Here is a 23756-nt window from a genome sequence, read left to right as displayed (position 1 = left end):
GGTGCATAATAATCTCCACCGCCTTGACTAAGCAGTGATCGGCATCTTTCTGTAGCCTCACACATCTGGACAGGCAGTTGTGTTACAGTGTGCTTTGAGTGAAACTGCTACATTTTCATCTCTAAAAATGTAGCTCATCAACCAGCTGCAATTCTAAAGCTGCCCTGAGTCATGTTTCCCCACCTGACTCTGCCCAACTTTTGTTCAGGAATGATCAGTGGTAGTGCCCCGCGACCTGCTATGACATCTGGAGAGTGGGGAAGCCAGGCTTCTGCTGTGAGGGTGACATGCGCGCCCACCGCCAACGCCATGAACAGGCCGGTGCAGGCAGGCCTGATCCGCAATCCCACAGCCAGCATCCCCTTGAGACCTAGCAACCAGCCTGGCCCGAGGCAGATGCTTCCATCTCAGGTCATGAATATGGGTAAGTGTGCGGAGTTGTGCCTTTCCTTGCTGGGTTGTCAAGGGTGAAAGCAGCAAAATGTCTCACTGCAGTTCTAGATTTGATGAGAACTGCATTCCACAGTGAAAGCTTCCTGTGGGAGCAGGAAGGAAGGTGTGTAAAATGTTAAGTTTTAACACTTGCTAATAACAACTCCAGATTCTCTTTAGCTTCTTAATGGCATGGATTTCCTAAGAAAGCGGATGTGAATTTTGAACATATTTTTAAAGTGGATATACTGTGAACATTGTCATTGTACTTGGCCGATTCCAGAGCAAGTACACTGCTCTCATGATACTGACTTTGTATACTACCTTTTAAAATACTTTTCTTGTTAGTATCTTACATTTGTGATGTCATGTTTGCTGTTTTATGGTTGCAAACCCTGTCACGGTAATTACATCATTTGCTCAAATTTTCAAAGTGATACTTAACAAAAAGTAATGATGCTTCAAGATGTAATGTTACTAGAGTCTTAATGCTTGCACTGCTTTTACTGCAGTATCAATGAGTTAATGGAAAAGATTATCATGAATGTAGAAAAATCTGTGTGGTTATTTTTCCTTGACTAGGGCCATCTGAGTTGGAGATGAACATTGGAGGACCTCAGTACAGCCAACAGCAGGCTCCTCCAAATCAGACTGCACCATGGCCAGACAGCATCTTGCCTATAGACCAGGCAACTTTTGGTGGTCAGAACAGGTAAGTCTTAGTAACACATCAAAGCATGCAGAGATTTAACAGGCCAGAGTTGTTTATGCCTCATGGAAACAGTGTCCTGTGTATCTCCACAGGTATATCTAAGTACATAAGTCTGTAGTGTCTTATGCTCACGAAATATACACTTAGTGCAGTAACACTTGCAAATGCTTTCTTGGCCACTTAATGGGCTGGAGAAATTATAAGTTTTGTATCACAGCAAATGCTGCCAGTGCTGCATGTAGTTGCGTCAATTTCACTTTTCAAATATGAATATGAACATAATTCTATCTAGTTTTAGCAATGTTCTTGCTAGTGGTGCATAATACTGCTAAGGACATGGGTCATTCCAAAAATTACTTTCACCGATGACCAAAGTGACCAGTGTAGCTGTTGCCATGGTTGAAACACCGTCCACTGCCTCACTGTGCTCACTTCCACTGTTGGTCTCCAGAAACATTCAGCAAGCATCAGTGAATGTCAGTAGATGCCATTTTTTCCATATGGTGAAGGAATTCAATTCCACATCATTGCTCCATACATACTTCCATGTCAGATGCCATTGTGTCAGACTGTCCCTCTGCTTCCATCTGCCACATGGCAATAACATGCAACAGAATACCAGTGGGAAGGTTCTGTCTCTACTGTCATACCACCAACATCCATCTCTGAAGTTGTGGGCAAACATATTAAGTAGGAGCTGTTACTTTCAGCACAGGACTCATACAAGGAAAATACTTAAAACTAAAAGTGGGAAAATGCCACTTTAAATACAGAAGCCTTTGTACACAACATGGCTGTCTTTTCCTGTTGTTGAGCAGTGATTTTAGTAGTGCAGGACTTTGTCATCATCTCTTCTGTTTGTTCCTTTTTAATTGATCTAAATCCTGTAAAAGTGAAGAAAGATGAAGTGAAGGGAAGGCTGCCTCACCCTGGGGTTAGCTCCTCCTCAGGTAATCAAAACCAACATTGGATCACAGCTTATTTCAATTCTCATATCAAATAGCCGTTTGTTTTTGATGCCTTTAAAATAATGTCATAACTATGAGGAGCTGTTTCCACTTGCTTAAAAAGACCCGTATTTCTTCCCCAAAAAGCTTACAGCTTAAATTAGAGAGGTGTGGACTATGTAAGTGGTGTAAAATGGACAGACAAAGGAGAAATATTGAGATATTTTGAACTCTGTGAGTAAGAATATCCAGAAGCAGATGGGAGGAGGACAGAAAAGGAAATGAAGAGGAAGCAGTTGGAAAAAAAGTGTGTAAGGAAAGTAGAATCTTCTGACTGCGTTATCTTAATTTTCATTCCGAAAGCGTGTCCTACAATATTATATGTAACTTTAACATTGTGGCATATTCTCTGCTACTTTTCTACTTACTCGCATTTTTCAAAATGCATCCTAGTGCTAATTCTCCCCCTGATGGGATGCACATATACCAAAATACTGTTGACATAACTTACCACTTTATAAATGATACCATAACCATAAAATACAGGGCCCCAGAATTTGGTCAGCAAGCCGGGGAGATAATTCTCCAGTTTTGTCATAGCTAGAGATGGTGGGAAAAAAATAATCCTGTCGCATTGCGTCTGAAAGTATTTTGATGATCTAGACCAGAACAGAAGTGATGAATTGTTTGGTGCTGTCACTTTGTTTTATATTAAGCTCTGGGATTTTCATTTTTATGATCTAATTGTTTGCATGACAGTTAAATCATGTATCTCCTTACAAAGTCAAAATGTGAGTAAAAATAATTACTTGGGACAGAAGTTAAACACTGTCATTCTGGTATATAAAAGAAGCTGGAAAAACAGTAATTATTCATTAATGCGAAGAACTTAGCAAATATTTTAAACTTTTTCTTACTGTATCTATTCATGCCCATTTACAGTTTGGGTGAGGTTTTTTTGCTAGCCCCATGGATTGATTGTTTTTCCTGCTCATATTTATAAGTCAACTTCAAAGTTCGCAAACAATTTAATTGGAAGATCTTTGCTGATTTATAACGCTATCTTGAGAGTTGAAACTTTTTTGTATATGAGATTGATTAATGCTTTTGCAGTGTGTTAAAGATAGGTCATATGCGTACACATTTAGTTTTCCTGTTTGCTGTTATTCAGGGTGTTTTTAGGTGTATAGCCCAGTGGTGCATCTCTTCTACTCAGCTTTGACATAGAGAGTAGACCTTCATGACAACCATATATGTTAAAAGCAAAGCCTGTGACATGGTCCCTCACCACATCCTTCTCTCTGAATTAGAGGGGTGTGGATTTGAAGGATGGACTCTTCAGTGGATTAGGTATTGGTTGGCTGGATGCTGCCAAAGGGTTGTTATTAATGGTTCTATGTCAAGGTGGAGGCCAGTTACGAGTAGTGTCTGTCAGGGGTTGTTCTTGGGACTGGTGCTCTACAACATCTTCATCAATGAGTGACAGAGACAATGGCATCAAGTGCACCCTCAGCAAGTTTGCAGATGACACCAACCTGAGCGGTGCAGCTGACACATTGGAAGGAAGGGAAGCCATCCAGAGGAACCTGGACAGGCTGAAGAAGTGGGCCCATGAAAACCTAATGAGGTTCAGGGTGCTGAACTTGGGTCAGGGCGATCCCATGCATTTATAAAAACTGGGTGTAGATCTCCTTGAGAGCATCCCTGCAGAGAAGGATGTAGGGGTCCTGGTGGATGAGAAGCTGGACATGAGCCAGCAGTGTGCATGTGCAGCCTGGAACTGTGTTCTGGGCTGCATTAAAAAAAGAGGGGGCAGCAGGGACAGGGTGGTGATTGTCTCCCTCTACTCAGCTCTTGTGAGGCCCCATCTGGAGTACTACATCCAGGCCTGGAGCCCCCAGTACAGGAAGGAAGTGAAGCTCTGGGCATGGGTCCACAGGAGAAGCCACTAAGATGGTCAGTCAGAGTGCTGGAGCACCTCTCCTGTGAGGAAAGGTTGGGGGAACTGGGCTTGTTTAGCTTGGAGAAGGCTCTGGGGAGACCTCATTTTAGCCTTCCAGTACTTGAAGGGAGCATACAAACAGGAAGAGGAACAGCTGTTTACAAGGGTGGATAGTGATAGGACAGGGGTGAATGGTTTTAAACTGAGACAGCGGAGATTTAGGTTAGATATTAGGAGGAAGTTTTTCACATAGAGGGTGGTGACGCACTGGAACAGGTTGCCCAAGGAGGTTGTGGATGCCCCATCCTGGAGGCATTCAAAGCCAGGCTGGATGTGGCTCTGGGCAGCCTGGTCTGGTGGTTGGCAATCCTGCACATAGTAGGATATTGAAACTAGATGATCATCTTGGTTCTTTTCAGCCCAGACCATTCTATGATTCTATGATTTATCTCATTGTGGAAACTGACTACTCAATCATGGTCTTCTTCTTTGTTTTACCAAACAAGCATGCAAAAAGGCTTCTCATATAGTGTTTTTCTTTCCCTCAGTATATGACACTTTTTGTCTTCTCTTGAGTAAATTACCTGGGGTGGGATTCTACCATGATGTGCTCATAGTAGCTGCCCTTACTCACAGAATGCTTTTCTCTTAATATTTGCTGTTGTAATCTTGTAGCATTGTGCATGGTGTAGAAGCCCTACAGTGTGTGAACAGTACAAAGCAAAAACATGTCATTTGTCTGCTGCTAATGTGTAATTTCAGATTTAGTTTATTTCTCAGTAAGTTTCCTCCTTTAGGTTATGAATAAACATTTCTTCTGTCTTTGTAAGTGTGCATATGCTTTGCATACAAATCCAGGAGTGAGGTAGGTAGGGTTTGTAGGGCTACATCAGCCTGGCAGTACCCAAATTCTTGCTGATGCTCTTCTGAGGCATATAGCCAAGTAGATAAACTGGTACCCAAGTGTGCAATTCCGTAGGATGTGCTGAGTTATTACAGTGTTTTACTGCAAACAAAAAGGCATTTTTGGTTTTTTGTCCTTTTTTTCCTGCTTCTGGCCAGCTCTCCCAGCTGCTCAGTTTGTACACATTCAGGCAATCTTTGGACCCTTCTGTGACTCTTCAGTTTGCTTTGCATGTTAGAAAAACATTTAAGAGTAACTATGGAAATGAATTTTTTCTCTACTTGTGGTTGTAAACTTGATGAAATATTTAAAATTCAAGGTTACAGTTACCTGAAGATAAATTTAATTAGCTTTCCATGTTCAGTGATTGTGTTCTATACTGACTTCTATGCCTCTCTGCTGATATGCTTCTCTCTGTAGTAGGCAGTCAGCAGTCGGGTGCACTGGGTGTGCTTGCTTGTTGAATGTGCAGTGCCTGAAGTGTCTTGACAGGCATTAATCACTCTATTTAGCTATTTCTTTGGGAGGCTGAACTTTCATCCAGAATAGGTTTCTAGACAAAATTGACAGCTATTAAAGTAATCTCTGTCTCCACTTGTTAGTTCAGTTTGACTACTAATCCTCTGACACTACTTCTCAGCCTTCAGTAGCTGTTTACCAATGCAGTGTTCATGTTTTCACAGGCAACCGTTTGGCAGCTCACCAGATGATCTCTTGTGTAATCATCCTTCATCAGAATCACCGAGTGATGAAGGTGCTCTCCTGGATCAGCTTTATATGGCATTAAGAAACTTTGATGGCTTAGAAGAAATCGACAGAGCTCTGGGAATACCAGAACTCGTTAGCCAGGTATAGTGGAATCTGCATTACATACATTAGATAGTGTGGTTAAAGGATAGATTAAGATGGAGGTTAAATGTGTGTTGCAGAAGGGAGTTACTTCTTACAAGCTAAGATGAAGTAGTTTATTTTAGTGGAAGTTGGTCTAAGAGCTTGCTGTCACCTGAAAAGCTTGCTTCAGCCCCAGCTTTAATTCCCAGCATCTCCCATGCAACCCTTGCTGTTCTTCTGACATTTGCTGTGCCCATTTGCTTTATAAAGCTAAATTGACCCAAACTGAAAAATCAAAGGCTTTTGCTTACTTTTTGCTAGCTTTCATTTGATTCTGGTCCATTTCAGTCCTATATAGAGCAAAAAATACGTATCCAAATAAACAACAACAAAAAAAAACTAGCTTTTGAAGAAAAGCCCGTACTTGATGATTCTGACATCAAAACTGTATTTCTGAAACAGCCATGTGTGCCTCTATAATGATTTCATATTCTCAGACAAGGCTAGAACATCCATTTCACTTCCAAGAGTTCATTAGCAGCCTGGTGTTAACTTCTAACTATCTCTGTTTTATATACTACTTCTATCTCTCCACATCCATGCACTATCTGTAACTATGAAATAGGACTGATGAAATCTTGCTTTGGACATAAAACCATTCCCAAAATTGACTTGGTGCAACACAGAGTAATTTATTGGTGAACTTCAGTTTTGCATTGTGAAATTTCTAGGCAGTGTTATATAACTTTTGAAATAGAACAGCCCAAAAATGTTTTATTTCAAATATATTTTAAATATATTTGTGTATAATGAATATCATAGTAAAAATGGCTAAAGTGTTTTGCGCATAACACAACCGTCGCATTTTGGAATATGTTATTTTTTAAATATCCATCACACATCTTACAAAAGCTTAATATCTTTATTTCATGAGGGCAGTGAAATTTAGATTAACCCAGTTTCCCAGGACAGTGTGGAATAAGCTATAAAATTATTTTGTCAAGAGCAAATATTATCTAAAGTAGAGTTTAGAGTTGTGTTTGCTTTTTATGCTAATGGGTAATCAGTTTGAAAGAATAAGGCACTTTATTCCCATTAGCTTCAGTAGTAGTTTTAGGCATCTTTATTTCAAGTTGTTATTTTGTCTAAAGATACTGATCAAAATCTACTTTCTCATCCTTATTCATTAGTAATGTCTTTGAATTTGTCTCCGATTCAGTGGCAAAAATATCCCACCATTGCTTTATTTACAGATTTTATTACAAAATCTGTCATTTCAAGCTTTTATTCATTAACATAATGATAAAGTTATTATGCTGAAAACATTACAAAGATTGCAAGTCATTGTTTTTAAAACAGAAGAGAAAAGATGGGTGGAATTTGTCTTCATGAACATGTGTTGTAACACCAAAATGCAATTATATTTTTTTATAAGAAAAAAGAAATGCAATAATAATACAAAGAAAAAACAGTTTTACATAATTTGCTATGTAAAAGTGTTCATATGCTGGAAGGGTGTTCTTGCAGGTGGTATTAGTCTCGGACAGTCATGTGGAAACCACATCCCACCAACTGCTTATGTCATTCCCATATTTCTGCAGAGCCAGGCTGTGGACCCAGAGACTTTCCCCGGCCAGGACTCAAGCATGCTGTTGGAGCAGAAGGCTCAGGTTTTCTCCCAGCAGTACACAGCTCAGGCTCAGATGGCTCAGGGCAGCTACGCGCCCATGCAGGACCCCAGCTTCCACGCCATGGGGCAGCGCCCTGGCTACGCCGCCCTGCGCATGCAGCCCCGGCCCGGCCTACGGCCCGCCAGTATCATCCAGAGCCAGCCCAACCAGCTGCGGCTCCAGCTGCAGCACCGTCTCCAGGCACAGCAGGTATGGCACAAACCTCACCACATCGGCCCCCTTGGGCTGCCCTGCATGTGTGCTTAAAAAACAATAGTTTCACTCCTAAACTAAAGCTATAATGAGGTTTTCTGGAACAGCACCTTTCACATTCTTAGTTTTTTATCTTTTCTTGCAGCTTTCCCTTATCCTTTCCATAATATTGCACAAAATTATGCCCAGTTTTTAAGCCTGGGGCTTGCTAATTCCTTGAGCAAGGCCACAGTGGAGCCTTTTCTTGCATAGGTCTGTTTCTGTTTGTTATATCTTGACTCAGGTTGGAGATTGGGAAAAATTTAATCTCAGAAAGGGTGGTGAGGCACTGGCACAGGCTACCCAGGCAGGTGGTGGAGTCACCATCATGTTCATGAAGATGTGGCTCTGAGGGACATGGGATAGTGGGCAAAGTGGTGCTGAGTTGTTGGTTGAACTGGATGATTTCAGTGGTCTTTTCTAACCTTAGTGATTCTATTCTATGAATCTTCCAGTAATCTGCATCATTTTTTATTGCATCCTAAGATATTACCTACCTACATCCCTTTTTCTTCTTCTTTTTTTTTTTTTTTCCTTGGTATACTTTAGGATCATTTAAAAAGGTATAAGTTCATGGTGTTATTTAAAAGATATATTGATATTGGAGAAAGAAAGATTGTTCATTCCTGCCTTTAAACATCAGGACAGAGTCTGATTTGGTGTCAACATCAACATCCAGTCTGAAACTCGAACAAGATTAGAACTGTGGAGACTGTGTTAGTGCTGTTATTTGTATAGTCTATGAATAACAGGACTTGAGCAGGAAAACTAGTTTCTACTGGCATCTGCACAACTGGGTCCTCAAACCCTTGAGCCTACTGATTGAGAAAAAGATACATATAAAATTTCCCTTTTCTTTTTATCCTACTAAGAACTATTTTTACCCTTTAGAATCGGCAGCCACTGATAAATCAGATCAGCAATGTCTCCAATATGAACCTGTCTTTGAGGCCCGGGGTGCCAACGCAGGTGAGGATAACAGTTCTTTAAAACAGATCCCTGTATTTTCCCATTTCCTGTTAAAATTAGTCTAAGCTACAATATTGTGAACACCATAAATGTTGAAGCTTGAAATAATAATGCAGTCTAAATGATATTTTACTGTTCTACTGGTATTTCCCTGTTGTTTTATTTCTTAGAGTCCCATATTTACCCAAGCTGGATAGTTATTTACTAGAAGTAGATATGACTGCATTTTTAACTAGACTTCTTATTTCCTAAGGCTGCATTTTTTATAATAAGCCCTCTTTGCAATTAGAAATTGCTTCAGCATTAAATGCCGTTATTATTTCTGTTGATGACTCTTGCACTGTTGGAAGTCTTTCCTAGCAGAAGCATTAGCAAGGTGATTTTTCCCCATCTGATGTTAGGTGTGTGGTGGGGAGGAGGGAAGAGCCAGGATCTCCCTGACTGCTCCAGTTGTGTTGCCTTTGCAGGGGTTGTTAACAGGTAGCGGTGCTTTTCCTGCAGGGCCCCATCAACGCACAGATGCTGGCACAGAGGCAACGGGAGATCCTGAGCCAGCACCTGCGGCAGCGGCAGATGCAGCAGCAGCAGCAGGTGCAGCAGCGGACACTGATGATGCGAGGGCAGGGCTTGAGCATGACCCCCAGCATGGTTGCTACTGGGGGCATACCAGCAACTATGAGCAACCCGCGGATCCCACAGGCGAACACGCAGCAGTTCCCATTTCCTCCAAACTATGGTACTGTCCTTACTTTGTAATTTCAGCACTCCTTTATCCTGACTGTCTCCCCAAGATCCCATCCCATTAATGAAAATAAGTTGAAGTTCTTTTGATAAAATCAAAGCAAGTTATTTCCGCTTGATTCTAAATTTGCTGTCTGTTCTTGCTGGCTTGTTATACTTCAAACCATCTTCTAAACCATAGATGTGCTTTCCTCCTACATGTTTGTAATTGCTTTATGAAAATGAAGAGACATTAAGATATTCTCTTTTTATAATACAAGCTCAGATACAGAGTTGTCGCGCAGACAGCGAATATAGAAATTGATTTCATACCACCTGAGTCATATGCCGTCACTGAGTGGCTTGTAACCAACATACTTAAGCAAAATAATTTCTGAAGTTAGATGTGTAGTATTGAGTTGATGACATCTTGCTTTAAATCAAGGTCCTACCGTAAGATGCAAGGTTATAGATTCCAAGTGACATGAGTGCAAAGACATGTCTGCAGGTTTGAGCTCTTTTTTTTAAACTCTGAATGTACGGTGGCTAATTTTCTCTTCTTATTTTTTAGGAATCAGTCAGCAGCCTGATCCAGGCTTCACAGGGGCCACCACTCCTCAGAGTCCACTGATGTCCCCAAGACTGGCTCATACACAAAGCCCCATGATTCAGCAGACTCAGGCTAACCCTGCCTATCAGTCCTCTACAGAGATGAATGGGTGGGCACAAGGGAATATGGGTGGAAACAGGTAAATCCAGAACAAAACAAAAATAGCACGCAGTGTAATGGGGTAATTTATGGTCCACACTTATTTATGGGGGTGTTTAAATGTATTTGTTTGCTGCTAGTGGCCTGTCCCCAAAGAAATTTCTTTTCAAGTTGGCTTGATGAATTGGCTTAAATACTGTCTTCATACAAGGCAAAGTGAGTGCATAGCTAAAAGGTGTGCATCCATGCAATGCATTGCTTCGTCTCTGATAACTGATAAAAAACTGTGTTCTTAAGAAGCAATTGTGCTGCACAGTGAGCTCCAGCTCCTAACGTTTGTGTGGATGCATTTCTTCCGCATATGATTTTAATGTTGTGCTCCCACAGTGCTTTCCACATGGCTGGATCAGCTGAGCCGTAGCCTGTGCATTCTAAACTGCTCTGGAATTATGGTGACTGGATATCACCTCCCACTTCAAACGCTGGAGTGCGACCAGGTTCATTCCAGTACCTGCACATATTTGGGATCAGCTATCATTCTCTGAGAGCATTGTAGCATGCCTTATGCATGCAGTCACCTTTCCAATTGAGGCCCGTGCCCAGTCAGTGTAACTCTATTATAACCAACCTGTCATCATTAGATGGGTTGGGTGTTGAACACATTGTGTAGGCAGCAAGGAGTTTCCGGATGGCAATGATCTGTGCTTTTCAGTGGAAGACAGGAAGATCTGTCAGGTTGTTGTATAACTGACCTCTATCAATTGAGGCTGGAGTGCTCACAGGTCTCTAGCACAGTGGTCTCATCCCAAAGCTTTCACGCTGCTTTTACTATCCCAGCTCAACAAGAAATCTTTTTACTGCTTGTTATATTTAATAAACCCAGAAAAACAATATTTCAGTGATGAGGCTGATCCAAGTTCCCCTTAAAGCAACCAATTTATCTCTCATCCTAATCCTTGACTGTACCTCTCCTTCATTGATTTCATGAAGCATCTGCAGATGATAGAGTTACTGCTGCCAAGGCTTCTGCTGAAACTGCAGCAGGGGTAGGCTAATGGCTGGCTCGCTAAACTGCAGCTCTACAACTGAGACATGTCACATGTTTTTACACAAGCCACTGAGTATTAACAATGATCTGTAGTGTACTCTTTCAGCCATCCAGATAATAACTTCAAAATGGGGTTAGGTGGCCTGAAAAGAGATGGAATAGAAGGAAGAGAATTACGGGACTTTTGGACTTTGGTCCTGTGCCTGGAATGTAGCTGCATTCCAAAAAGGGCTCTGTTAAAGAAAGTCTCACAACAGGCCAACAGTAAGGGGTGGCAATAGCATAATGGAGTACCCGGGTGCAAGGCTGAGCACTAACCCTGAAAATATTTCCACATCTGGAGAGCGAAAGTCAGCTGTTGATGTGGAGGTGGCTGCTGTGTGCCACCTGATATGCAGCAGTCCTCCTGCAGTGCTTCAGCCTAATCCACATCCTCTATAAACAGACACATATTCAGCAGTAATTCCTTCATTGACTGCTGGAGTATGTTTAAAGAGTGGAAAAGACTGATGTGTAAATAATAGAGTGTCTTGAGGAAATATAAAAACCCTCTCATGTGACTTTTAACACAACAAGAAGGAAGATAGTATTCAGAGAGCACTTGGCTTTGAGTAAAACTTGGGATGAAATCTTTCACAGTTACACTTAATGCTGTTCAGAAATATCCTTACAGGAGCATAAGGGGCAGTTGTCTCAGATGTTCTGTTCTTTCTTACAGTGCCACATTTTTCTGACGCAAAGATTTAGTCAATAAATTTCTGCACAAATGCATGTCTATATTTGTGAGCCCACTTGCCATAACTGTATGTGCAAATCTGGTATACACATGTGTGAATAGCCTCTGCTGTGAAAAGAAAGCTTATTAGATCAAATCCAATGCTGATTCAACAGTCCTATGCTTTGCTAACAATGGAGGGGGAAAAAGGTGTTTTCCTTCTCTTCCAAAAATTGCTTTCCTTAATATATTTGTAATACATGAAGACAAATTTCAGCAGCTAATTGGCCATTGTTGCATACACGTAACAGATTTGTACTCTGCCATAGTTCCACACGCAAAGGCATGTGATTTTGTGCACAGACATGGGAACTTGCGTATTGAAAATCTATTCCTTAGACACTGATGCAGTTGAAAACTAGTCATTTATTTATTTGTTTTTGAGGTTCGGGTAAACAACAATATGTATGAATTCTAGCTGAAGTTATATTAAAAAGAGAGCAGTTCCGTAGTGGCTTCAGCATTCTGACACATTGCTTTTTCCATTCCTTGCTATAGCATGTTTTCACAACAGTCCCCACCACATTTTGGGCAGCAAGCAAGCACCAGCATGTACAATAATAACATGAACATCAATGTATCCATGGCAACCAACACAAGTGGTATGAACAACATGAACCAGATGACAGGGCAGATCAGCATGACCTCAGCGACCTCTGTGCCTACATCAGGGTTGTCCTCCATGGGTCCTGAGCAGGTGAGAATTTAAGGACTTGAGATGACAGCTAGAGCGTTTTCTGTGACTTTCAGTAGTTTTTCAGGTCCGCTGTGTTGGGCTGTAACTGCTGTAAGCCATTATGTTTCTTTTATTAGTTTTCTTAAGAAATGTTTATGTTAAAAAGGCTTTGTTTTTAGCTCTGCACTCAGATAACCATTGACTAATGAGATAGAGAGCATCATTCGCAACTATATTTCCCATTTGGGCTAGCACCACTATAGCTAGCACGTACAGTACTGGCTCCTGGACTTCTGTGCAAAATGTGTGCCAGTCTAGCTCCTGTTCTCACTAGGTAAGTTGCCACAGCACAGTGACTGGGCCCGCGTCTATGCTCAGCCTTCAAAGCTGAGGGTGATTGGCAGGCAGGTAAGAATGAAATATGGTGGCATGGGCAAGGCAGAAAATACTTCTGCTTCTTTGTAGTACCAGAGCACAAGCAGTCAACTTCAACAACTATCATGCTAGCATCTTTGTAAGCTCCAAATCCATACTGTAACGTGGTGCATATAAAACAAATTGCTAAACCAGTAGGTAGCCTGTTTGTTTTCTGCCAAAAGCAGGTTTACACACTTGCTTTCATTTGGGACTGCTAGTTAGGGCATCTGGTATAGGGAAAATAACATTTCCATTTGGAGGCTCATCATTAAGTGCACGTGGAATATTAATAATATTTAACAAACAAGTCCTCTTAACAGGTTCATATGCTTGTTTCAGAACTGAACTTTGGTTTGTTTAATGTGCAGATTTCAGATTACAGACTTTTCTTAGAAATGCTGGCAGGCAGATCACTTATGTCTTCTGGTACTTTCTACTGCTATTGTTGACAAAATTGCAAGCCTTTTTTTTTCTGAGATAATTACAATTTAAAGCTGACCATATCAGATTGTCTTTTTTCTTAAGCCTAAATTTGGCAACAGGCTATTTACTTCTCCAATATTGCCCTTTAACTTCAATGGTTTTCTTTTTTCTCTATCTGTATGTTAAAAAGAGCCATACTATCAACACGCTTGTTGTTGTTTTGTGTTTATATGGTTGTTTTTCTGTGGTTTTGGGTGGGTTCTTTTTTTTCTGCTTAGTTAAACAAGCCAGGCTGTTTCTGTCTCTTCTTGCAGCCTTTACATTCCTTTTTTCTGCACCTGTTCCTGTTTGAATCAGTATCTTCTAAACGCCAGTGCCATGTGCATAACACCAGTTCTTCCCCATTTCTCTCAGAGTACGCTGACAGATTTAGCCCCGGATCACATTTGTCTTTTACAGCTGCTGCCTACTGGTGACCTGAAGTAATTCTGATAATGCCAAGTCTGTCACCTTCTCTGATATTTCCAGTTGTTAAATCCAACTATAGCATACTTTTAAATTATTACTAGTTCCCAAGCATCTACTCTTAAACATTTTCAATGTAATAAAGCAACAGTTAACAAAGGAGTTGAGATTTGAAGGTGACAGCGCAGTCTGGTTTGTCAACGTGCACGTGCTCCATAATTTTCCCCAGGAACCTGAACTAAGCAATGTAACGTTATGGAAGGAGATCTGGTTTTATCTCAAAGACTTCCAGTGCAGACAGCTGTTTCCACTGGCACAGTTGCTGCACTGCTTTTCCTTCCTGTTAGACTACTAGATCTTGTTTCAAGATATCATTTATCTAACTTCCAGTAAACCAAATCACTTGAATTTCTTTATTCATCTCAGTATTTATTTTTCAGCCCTCAGGTCCCTGTTGTGAATATACTTTAAACTCTGTTATCTTTCTAGAAGCACACACAGTAACTGGCCGTGGTGATTTCACAAAAGCTGTCTAGAGTCAAATTTTGCTTATAATTTCTCTTGCAGTACAGAGAGGGATTGCCTTGCCTCTCTTTGTGACAGTGTCACGCCAAAGAATTCATACTGAAACCCACAGCATGATATACCCATCTAAATCATACGGATCCACTAGATAACGGCATAAACAAAACCTGCATTCTTTGTTCCCAAATGTGTATTCCCTCCCTTTTGTCTACACTCAATTGCATTTGTCAGATTAAGTCTGTTTAACAAAGGTAGATTGGCTCATTCTGTAACATTAACCTGTTTTCCTCCTGATTTACCACCCCAGCGCTGTGTCATCTGCAGTCTGCCAGCAAATGTTTTTATGTTTCATCTAGGTCAGATGTGGGCAGCTGGCAGCTTGAAGGCCACTTCTGGGCTTTTTTCTCTCTTTTTTCTCTCTGGGAATGTTTGCTGTGCTGCTTCGCATTTTCTTTTTAGAGAGACAGGAAAAAACAAATATTGATAACAGATGTTATCAATAAAGAGATATAAATAGTTCTGCTGACAGCTATTTCATTCATTCAGTCTTTTCTTTTACACTATCACCTGTGCTTTTACTTATTCATTGCTATCCACTTTCTCTGTTTTATGGGTTATTTTGTTCTATAAGACACCGTTTTAACTTTGCATGCTCATTTCTTTTTAACCACAATGAATAATAGTGAAGCTGTAAAGGCGTTCAAAAGGCATTTCATGTATTATTGGATGATTTTGGAAGTAACATATATAGTGTGTTGGTAAAAATCTGTGCATGGGCTGATTTACCTGCTGAGAAACAGGTGTGTTACCTCTGGTACCAAACAGATTTGTTTGGCTTTGTGTCCTGTCACGCTGTGAATCACTACACTGTATCACACAGTCATATCTTGAGCTTTCACGTTTAGCAGCTCGTACTGATAATCTCCAGCTTCTCTTGCTGCCAGCAGCACCGTGTAGAAAATGAAGATTATGCCTAAAATGTTGTGTTCACCCTGGGTTTGCTATGTTTAATGCTTAGAGATTTTTATGTACTTGAGGGCTGAGACCTTGTCTCAGTATCATCTTCTCCTTTATAACTACATTGAAGCTCTCCAGGCTGCTCTTCCTAGTATGTCTTCCAGAAATTAGCATTATCGGTGCTGAATTGCTGGCTGCCAGGTCAGTACCTTTCCTTCTGTTCAAGCAGCTTCTCTAGGGCCAAGAAAGTCTAAACCTTCCCTGTGCTGCACCATTCATGTACCTTGCTGTCTCCTCATCGTAGTCATCTTGTTCATGCAATGGACTGCTGCTGTGTTTTTGCCTTTTATTTATTCTGCCTCTGACAGGCTGTCAGAGAAGCAATTTGAAGCCTCTGCAAGAAAAAAACATTTTAGTTTATGAAATAAACCGCTCTCTAGTTGTCTGATCAGATGGAGCTCTTTGTTCATAGGTGCAGCAATCCTGAGGTCAGAGCTATCATGGTATTTACTGAGAGTTACCTTGAAAGAGTGTTTTGGTTTTATTCAGCATCCTCAATGAAGGGAGCTGTACAGTGCAAGAAAACTTCTCTTATAAACATGTTGTAAATAGTTCCATTTTATCATCAGGCAGCTGTAGTAGCGTATTCAAATGCAAAAGGGTTGTAAAACATGTCCTGCCCTGTTTTAGGCACAGTTCCTATGTAGTTACACCATTTTCACTAGCCTTCAAAAAGATTATAAACGCTTCTCAGTTTCTTTGTCCTTTTCCTTACTTTTCTGATTGAATTGTTGTTGCAGTCACAGTTCATGTGGGATATTTTATGTTTCAAGGTCTTCTGAAGAAAATACATCCATGTAACAAAACACTGTAGGATTGTTTTGTTGATTGGTTGGTTTTTTTACCTGTTACTGTACAGATCAGGATTTTTGTGTCATCGCTAACAAGGAGTTTCTGTGACTGGAACTTCACACAGCTTCCTTTTCCATGACTCTCCTAACTCTGTCACAATGCAAATCACACACTTGTCTTTTTGTTCCAAAACTACTTTCGGTTCAGTAAGATACAGTTTTGTGGCTTTGCCTTTTATTTGTTTTTTTCTTCCTTTGTCTAGTGAAGAAAATAGAAAAGACATTTGGACCTGTGCATTCCAGTTGATCAGTAGCAGAAAATACCTTTAAAACATTCATTCAACTTAGCTGAATGCTTGCAGTTACAACTGTTGACACTGTCTACTTTGTTACAAAATGAAATAGTGTGATTCTCTTCCTTTCTGATGTAAATCTGATTCAAGCTTAAAAAAGTCTGTCCATCTCCTATAAAACATGGATGGCATCGCTAGGAGATTTACAGTGCTTCACTGAGTTTTTTGAGAGTTGAATATTTCATTGGAAAAATATTAAAGCTTTAAAACATATTAAAGCTTTTAAAGCTTTAAAGCTTTTGAAAAGATTTAACCTTTCCTGTTAGACAGCGGTCTTGTCTCTGGCAGAGTTTGAAACCACCTTTCTGGCCATATTATTGCACTGAGCTTTGCAAGTCTTCAAAATCAGTGAGTAACAACAGAAACAGACAGGAGGACCTGAAACAAGAGGACTTTGGTGTGGTAAATTGAAGTCTTCTTCCTTTGGTGCAGCAAGCTGCTGCAGCTGCAGTGAGCAGTGGTACAACTTCCTCTCCTTGGCAACCAAAGAGTCCTAAATGGCAGGTGACACAGAAAACAGCCTTTTGCTTCCAGCAAAATCTAAAGGAGACTCTCTTCACTATTTTCACCTACGCCTCAACTGAGGGAAGCAAGAAAGAAATGAGTTAACCAAAACTCTCCAGGGAGATATGTTTTCCCCTGTAAAACTTGTAAGGAAGGGATCTTGTAGTGCTTCAGGCCCTTGCTGACGGGCAGTGATTTGTTTTTTACATCAGTTCCTACATGGCAAGATTTAATCCTTTGATTAAGACTGTAAATTTGGCAAGCCATCCTTCCCACATAACTAAGCGTGACGGACACTTTAGTTGTGCAGAAATACCCAGCTTTGATACTTTCCTGTGGCTGCTCATAAAATTTTTGAGCCCATCCAATTAGGAAAGCATGCAGCTGCAGATCTTCCTGTTTAATGCTATCTTCCTCCCATTGTTCATGAGCAAAAAAATCATTAGTGTTATTAACACTAAATCAGTAGTTGATGCAGTTCAGCCCGTGTGTTACCAAGCTTTGAAAAATCACCTGATGTTTTGTCAAAACAGAAAAGCTGTGTGTCACTGAGGTTAGGAAAGTAGTTATATGTTTCAGCTTTCAGGACTTTCACAGCAGACAAGTCCTATTACAAATATTACCTACCTAATTTATGGAGCCTGTTTTGTTCAATACTAACAGAGGTCATAGTATCAGGAATGAAATCTTCGTTGTTGACTGTGAAGCAGAATAATACAAGTCAAACACATGCTGCAGAAGAAGGGTGCTCAGCTCTATGGTTGCTTTTCTGATTACTGTCATTTCAAATATAGTTGTTGATATATGCAAGTAGGTTAGTGGTTTATTCTACTTTAACTTCCACTCCTTTTCCCAACATATTTTTAATTCATTCTCCTTAATATCTTGTTACCAATAGGTTAATGATCCTGCTATGAGGGGAGGCAATCTGTTTCCAAACCAGCTGCCTGGAATGGATATGATAAAGCCGGATGGAGATGCAACACGGGTAAGAGATGGTGTACAAAGGCTACTGAACTATGAATGTACTGTGGTCTAGAGTGGATGCAGTATCTTTTTATTTACAAAGTTAAGAGTACCCAGGATGTTAGTAATTAAGTCTTATACAGTTAATTTTTTAAATTCAACTTTAGGTGACATCCGCATTAAGTTCCTTCTTTGATCCCACTGGCATTACTGAAGCGAATACAGAATATGTTTACATTAACAGAATACATTACATTATTGAATTGACAGTTGCATTAGGCAGACTTATATTTATAGTTGTATTTGCTTTTTACTGAGCAATTGCACGACTATTTTGTTGATGATGAGAAAGACTGTTGATTTATATTCACACTGCTGCATGCTTAGCCCATTTCGTGTTTCATCCTGCCTAAGTGTTTTTCCACTTCTCCTTGCATTATACTTAGGGCAAAAATTTCATGAATTATTTAATTTATTACTTTCTGTTCTTGACGAGTGGTGGTACTGAACTCATTTGCACACAAATCTCCAGCTGATGGTGTAATCAGTGTTTGCTTAGTTCAAAAGTGATTTGTGTTCCAGGCAGTAGCAGTATTTAAGGACAGACATGGTAGAGATCTTGGCATGTGGTCAGATGAATTAGGTGCTTTTTATGGGCCCCTCCTCAGTGGAAGAGTTTTCTTTAATGGAAATAACCTTCTTTTAAAGTAAGCTTGTTAGAACAAACCCGGTATTTTGAGACCTGAAGTGATTTGAAACTGGAGCACAACACTTTCCCTGCGTGCTCCAAGCATCACAGCTGTGCAGACCCATCCGAACATACGAAGCTGACCTTCCTATGCAGCTTTGCATGGAAACCTGTGCTCTGGAAAATAATACATGGATGGTTCACAGGACAAAGTGCCTGTGCAAGCAGCAGGAGGAGGCACCATCTAGTGGCTGCTGCTCTGCTTGTTCAGCTGCCTTTCCTCAGAAGGAAGGGATGGTAAGGCTTTACTGCATGCTGCTTTACGTGCATCCGTTTCCTGAACAACTTGGTGCACAGCACTAGGCAAATATTTAATCAAGGGGCATTAGCCTCTCTATTCTTCTTCATGTTTTATCTGTTGGGAAACTTCTGCGCTAACATGGTTCAGGGAGGCTAACATGTGGAAAATGACTGGAAAGCAATAGCGAGCTTTTGGCAGCAAGGGGCAGAGATCTGAATATGAAACATCATAAGAGAGATGGTTTTTATTTAGGTTGTTGGCCTGTGACACACACTTTGCCAGAAGAGGTCTTTGAAAGTAATCAAAACAGGCAGATCGAACCCATGATGTCTACAGGAGTTGCTTTATAACCGGCCTGAAGTCCGTTCTTAACCTAATCACTTACTGCCATCTACTTGTATGCAGTGTTGAAATCAGAAATATGGGTTTAATTTTTTTTAAATCCCCTTTATGCTGAATCCAAAAGCAAAACTTAAATTTTTCAACCATTAGAGGGGAACAAAAATGAGCAATAGGCGAAAGCAAAACAGTAACTGACTGCAGATGTATTAAGATAAAAGGAAATGAAGGCAGTGAAGGTGCTGAGGAAGAAGTAGCTGCCTGCATTTTATCATATCCACCTCTTTTTACACACCTGTTTAAAACCTCCTGAAAGGAATTTCTTGGCACAGCTGAGCCAGTTAGATGCCTTAAGAGAAACCAAATGCAGAGAACAAAATGTAGGGTACCACTGAGGAAAGATAGGAGATGGAGGAAAAGTCTAAAGGATGTTTTAAAAGAGACAGAAAAGATGTAATGTAAAATATCTGGAGAGGTACGAGAAAGGGGGGACAAAAGTCAACTGCTTCTGAAGATATTCGATAAGGGTCCATCTCATGGCACTCTGTGATTTTAGTTTTATTCTACTAATGCAGCTCTGGCTGATGAAAATGTTGATGAATAACATTTTGTATGCACTGTAAGTATCTGTTACAGAACTGTGACCTGTAATAGAGACTAAGTAGCTACTACTTCTATGCTATAAACTATACTCCTATGTAAGATACTTACATTAAAGCACGAGCTGTGTAATTAGAAAGCTGAAGAGAGGATTAATGGGCTTCATCCCTTAACAGTTGTGGCATTAACATATAAAAGCCTAGAAATTAATCTGACAAATGAGAAACTGAGAAACTCATCAGGCAGACTGGAGAGGGTTTTCTCATTGTTTCCTAAATTTGATCTCAACAACTGGATTACTTAAAGGGATACGTTCTGATTACAGCTGAGTAACCAGGAAATGCTGGAGTATTGCTGAAATCCATGTAACCATGGATGTCAGGTCTCAGTGTTTACTGTTCTGCTCTGTGTCCTTAATGCTGTTTCACTTTGTTTTAACACATTACGGTTAAAATTTTCAGAGCTTTTAGGACATGCAAGAATGATACAGATATTTAATCAAGGAACTGTTTTAGAAAACAGAATTTTCTGTCTTTCAAGGCTCAAAGTACCCTTCATTCGAAAAGGTGAATGTAGTTGCAACTGAAAAACTGAAGAAGTTTTTATTTTGTGATTATTGAAACCAACTTATTTTTATTAATTTCATGTTGTAAAAGAAAATCTTGAATTTGCTCTTATTTGGAAGTAAACATCTTGGCAAACAACATGGCGTCTGGATGAGGTGCTATGAGATATGGTTCAGTAGCTCAGTGGCAGTAATGATGATGTAAGGACGGCTGAACAGGATGGCCTTCTATGTCCTTTCCAACCTTGTGATTCTATGATCTGGAGAATACTGTGTAAGCTTGGCATTTTCCAGGTTGCTTCTTTGTAAACCTTGGGCATTTTTTTAGTGTTCAAGTTGTATGAATCATTACGGAAGTAATTTTTCTCACTTTCCATATTGGCCTTTAAATAATTGTCTGCCAATCTCTTTAGTGTCCTCCTTGTTCTTGCTATTTCTAAACAAAAGGGAGGGGGAAAAAAGATATCTAGAAACAGATTTGTGCCTTCTTTGTATTACTCCCCCTTTTGTATATTTAATAACCCTACAAAATAGATTTTTGTTAGAATAGAAATATAATAATAATTTTAAAAGCATTAAAGAGCATTTCTATTTGAGTCAGTGGTATAGTGGAAGAATCTACTGAGCACCTCTGTAGAGATACTGTTTGTGAAATGTCCACTCTTGGTACAAAAGCTCAGACGTTGCTTTCCCAGTCTGTGGGATGCTTTCCCACAGTGGCTTTGTTTGACAGTGGAGGTGTGCTTCTAGCCCTTCTGTGATTGCAAAGAAAAGGGAGGTAAAGTCTAAAGGACGGTGTGGGTGGCTTCCAGAAGATGGGTAAATGGTGTTCCTGTGGGCTGGCAGAGAAGCTACTGCTGCCATCCCTGAGCAATGAGCCCTACCTCCTGCATGGCGGGGGACTGCCCAGTGAGGAGCCAATGGGTTCAAGTGGGAAACAACCCCGGGGGAAAAAAAAACTGGTTTCCAGCTAGATTAGCTCTCTGACCTGCCTGACCCCAAAGCCACATGGGAGCAGGAGTCTGCGGAGAGGCACAGGTTGCACTCACTGGAAGGGACGATCTTAAAACAACCGTGAAAACCACATCCTGAGGCTTTAAAGAAGTAATAAGAAGAAGAAAGTAAGGGATAATTAATGCAGTTGAAACCAGCTTGTACTCTGTTTGTGTAAGGACACTGCAGTAAGTAAGCATGAAGTAAAGAGCATCTCTGGGGTTGGTAGTTGAAGCTTTTTTTTGCTTCCTTATTCCCCCTTTTAATTATGGTTTTTGAAGGAGAAATTGAATCAAGATGGCTGTTTCTTTTGTAAGTGTGCATCTGAAACACAGGGACATTTTATGGATGCTTCAGGTACAAGACTTCTCTAAAACCGTGTTGCTGTGCATCTATGTGCAGTCCACAAGTGGCAGATGATGCCAGGTCGTTATAATATCTATGGTAACTGGAAGGAATAAAGAAGTGAGGAATGCAATTAAACCTCTGTTTCTCCATCTCTCTTTTTTGCAGAAATATTGCTGACCCTGAGGGTGGTGTGGTTGCTCCTTTCTCCAGCTGAGCGGGCGCCCGGCCCCACACCCTTCCCAGTTGGAGGAGCTGCACCCATTTGTTGTGCCGCAGCCATGCCGGCGCCCAGTGCCGCTGGGCCCAGCCCTGCTCTCCGCGGGGCCTCGTGCCGGGAGCAGCCTCCTCTTCGACAGTCTGAGGCTATAGCGTACAGACATTGCTCAGTCTGTTCACTGCATTCACCTTAGTGCAACTTAGATCTCTCCTGCGAAGTAAATGTTGACAGGCAGTTTTCATAAACCATGTCAGATTGAATGTATTTAAATGTATGTATTTAAGGAAAAACGAACCATGCTCTTGTTCTGTTTCCATTTAGTTCTAGACCTTGGTTTTTGGCTTTGTTTTCCCTGGCTTACTCATTCTGGTGCAAAGGATTCCGTTCTGTCTGCATACTGGTGTTTTAGACTAAGGCCTGTGTTGTGGGGCGGCGAGTGCACGAGGAGGGTCGGGACACGGTGCCCGGTGCACGCAGGCCTCTGAGGGGGCCCTTCCTGCTGCCGGCACGTCAGAGAGGATGGACCGATGAAGAAAACTGCACCGAGCAATTCTGAATGGGATTGGAGTTGTGTGAGAGATGAGAACTATCCTGTGAGAGAGCTGTTGACAAGGGGCGCTTCGGTTGGGTTTTTTAGTAACACTTTTTTTTAATGCAAAGTCACAAGTCCAAAAACACACGTCTGCTACATTCTTATTTAATCCAGTTCCTAACGATCAGCAAATCCTGATTTGTTTTAAGTGGCTCTCCTGACCTCTGTCATCTTCCTCTTTCTTCTAACAATGAAAAAACAAGTTACCCCCCTTTATTTACGTAGGTGTGTTTCCAGCAATCTGGGCGGCAAGTTAGGGTTGCTGAGCAGCGATGTTCAATGATAATGCATGTACTGATTATGTTAGTGGCAGAACTGGTGCGTAATATCAAAGAGCTAAAGATACCTGCTTTAAGGCATGATAATTCCTGGTTCCCACCCCCACAGCCGGGGGAATAACGATTCATGTAATACCGATAGCAGATATCACTACAGACTTCACCACTATCGTGTGTTTCTGGTTATTTTAAAGCAGTGTGGACTATGAGGACGTTTTGTAAGGTACATAAAATCCAGTTTATATGTAAACAAGCAATAATTTAAGTTGAAAACTTAAGTGTTTTACTTGTATAATTTTTGTGAGATATACATGTTGTGAAGTTGATTCCAAATGAGGTACTTCAGTATTAAATTAGATATCTTCTTAGCCGTGTGTGTCTCCTGGAAAAGTGTTTTGTAAAGAATCACAATGCCTTGATTAGCCCTAATTTGTAGGCTTGAGACTTCTCATTTTCTAAACCTTGTGATTCTGCTCATAATGTCATTTATCTAACCTATATTATATGCAGCCACTGTAGGAACCGATTCTTGATTTTTGTATGTTTATATTCTTTCGTAACAAATCTTAGAAAAACTAACTGTTACTACTAAGCAGGCCACTGTTAGGGTGTTGTTGTTTTTCTTGCCCACTGTGGTTGGAATAATCTTTTACTAAGCTGACATCAGTTTCTGAGGACTGGAAATATTGAGAAATTGATGTTTTTGACCTCTGTTTTCTTCCCCCTCGCCCTTTGCCCGCAGACTTTCTAACCTGAACACAAATTTTTGGATGTCATGTAAAATGCA

The 23756-nt window shown here is 40.6% G+C and overlaps 1 protein-coding gene across 1 annotated transcript in view; it reads left to right on the top strand.

The window, feature by feature from the left end:
- The window catches only part of NCOA2 (nuclear receptor coactivator 2), a gene marked incomplete at its 5' end in the record, with an annotated part of 73736 nt that extends 51377 nt beyond the window's left edge, over positions 1-22359 (top strand). The window contains 10 exon segments of the mRNA NM_001323218.1: positions 209-424; positions 1015-1144; positions 5621-5786; positions 7370-7648; positions 8582-8659; positions 9161-9395; positions 9951-10128; positions 12410-12608; positions 17981-18070; positions 22048-22359. Of these exon segments, the coding sequence (NP_001310147.1) occupies positions 209-424; positions 1015-1144; positions 5621-5786; positions 7370-7648; positions 8582-8659; positions 9161-9395; positions 9951-10128; positions 12410-12608; positions 17981-18070; positions 22048-22059 (1583 nt within the window). The 3' untranslated portion in view covers positions 22060-22359.
- Positions 22360-23756: the final 1397 nt, after the last annotated feature.

The sequence above is a fragment of the Coturnix japonica genome, chromosome 2 (assembly GCF_001577835.2).
Source record: "Coturnix japonica isolate 7356 chromosome 2, Coturnix japonica 2.1, whole genome shotgun sequence".
NCBI classification, from domain to species: Eukaryota; Metazoa; Chordata; class Aves; order Galliformes; family Phasianidae; genus Coturnix; species Coturnix japonica.
The sequence above is the reverse complement of the archived record's forward strand: the minus strand, read 5'-3'. Positions and strand labels throughout refer to the sequence as shown.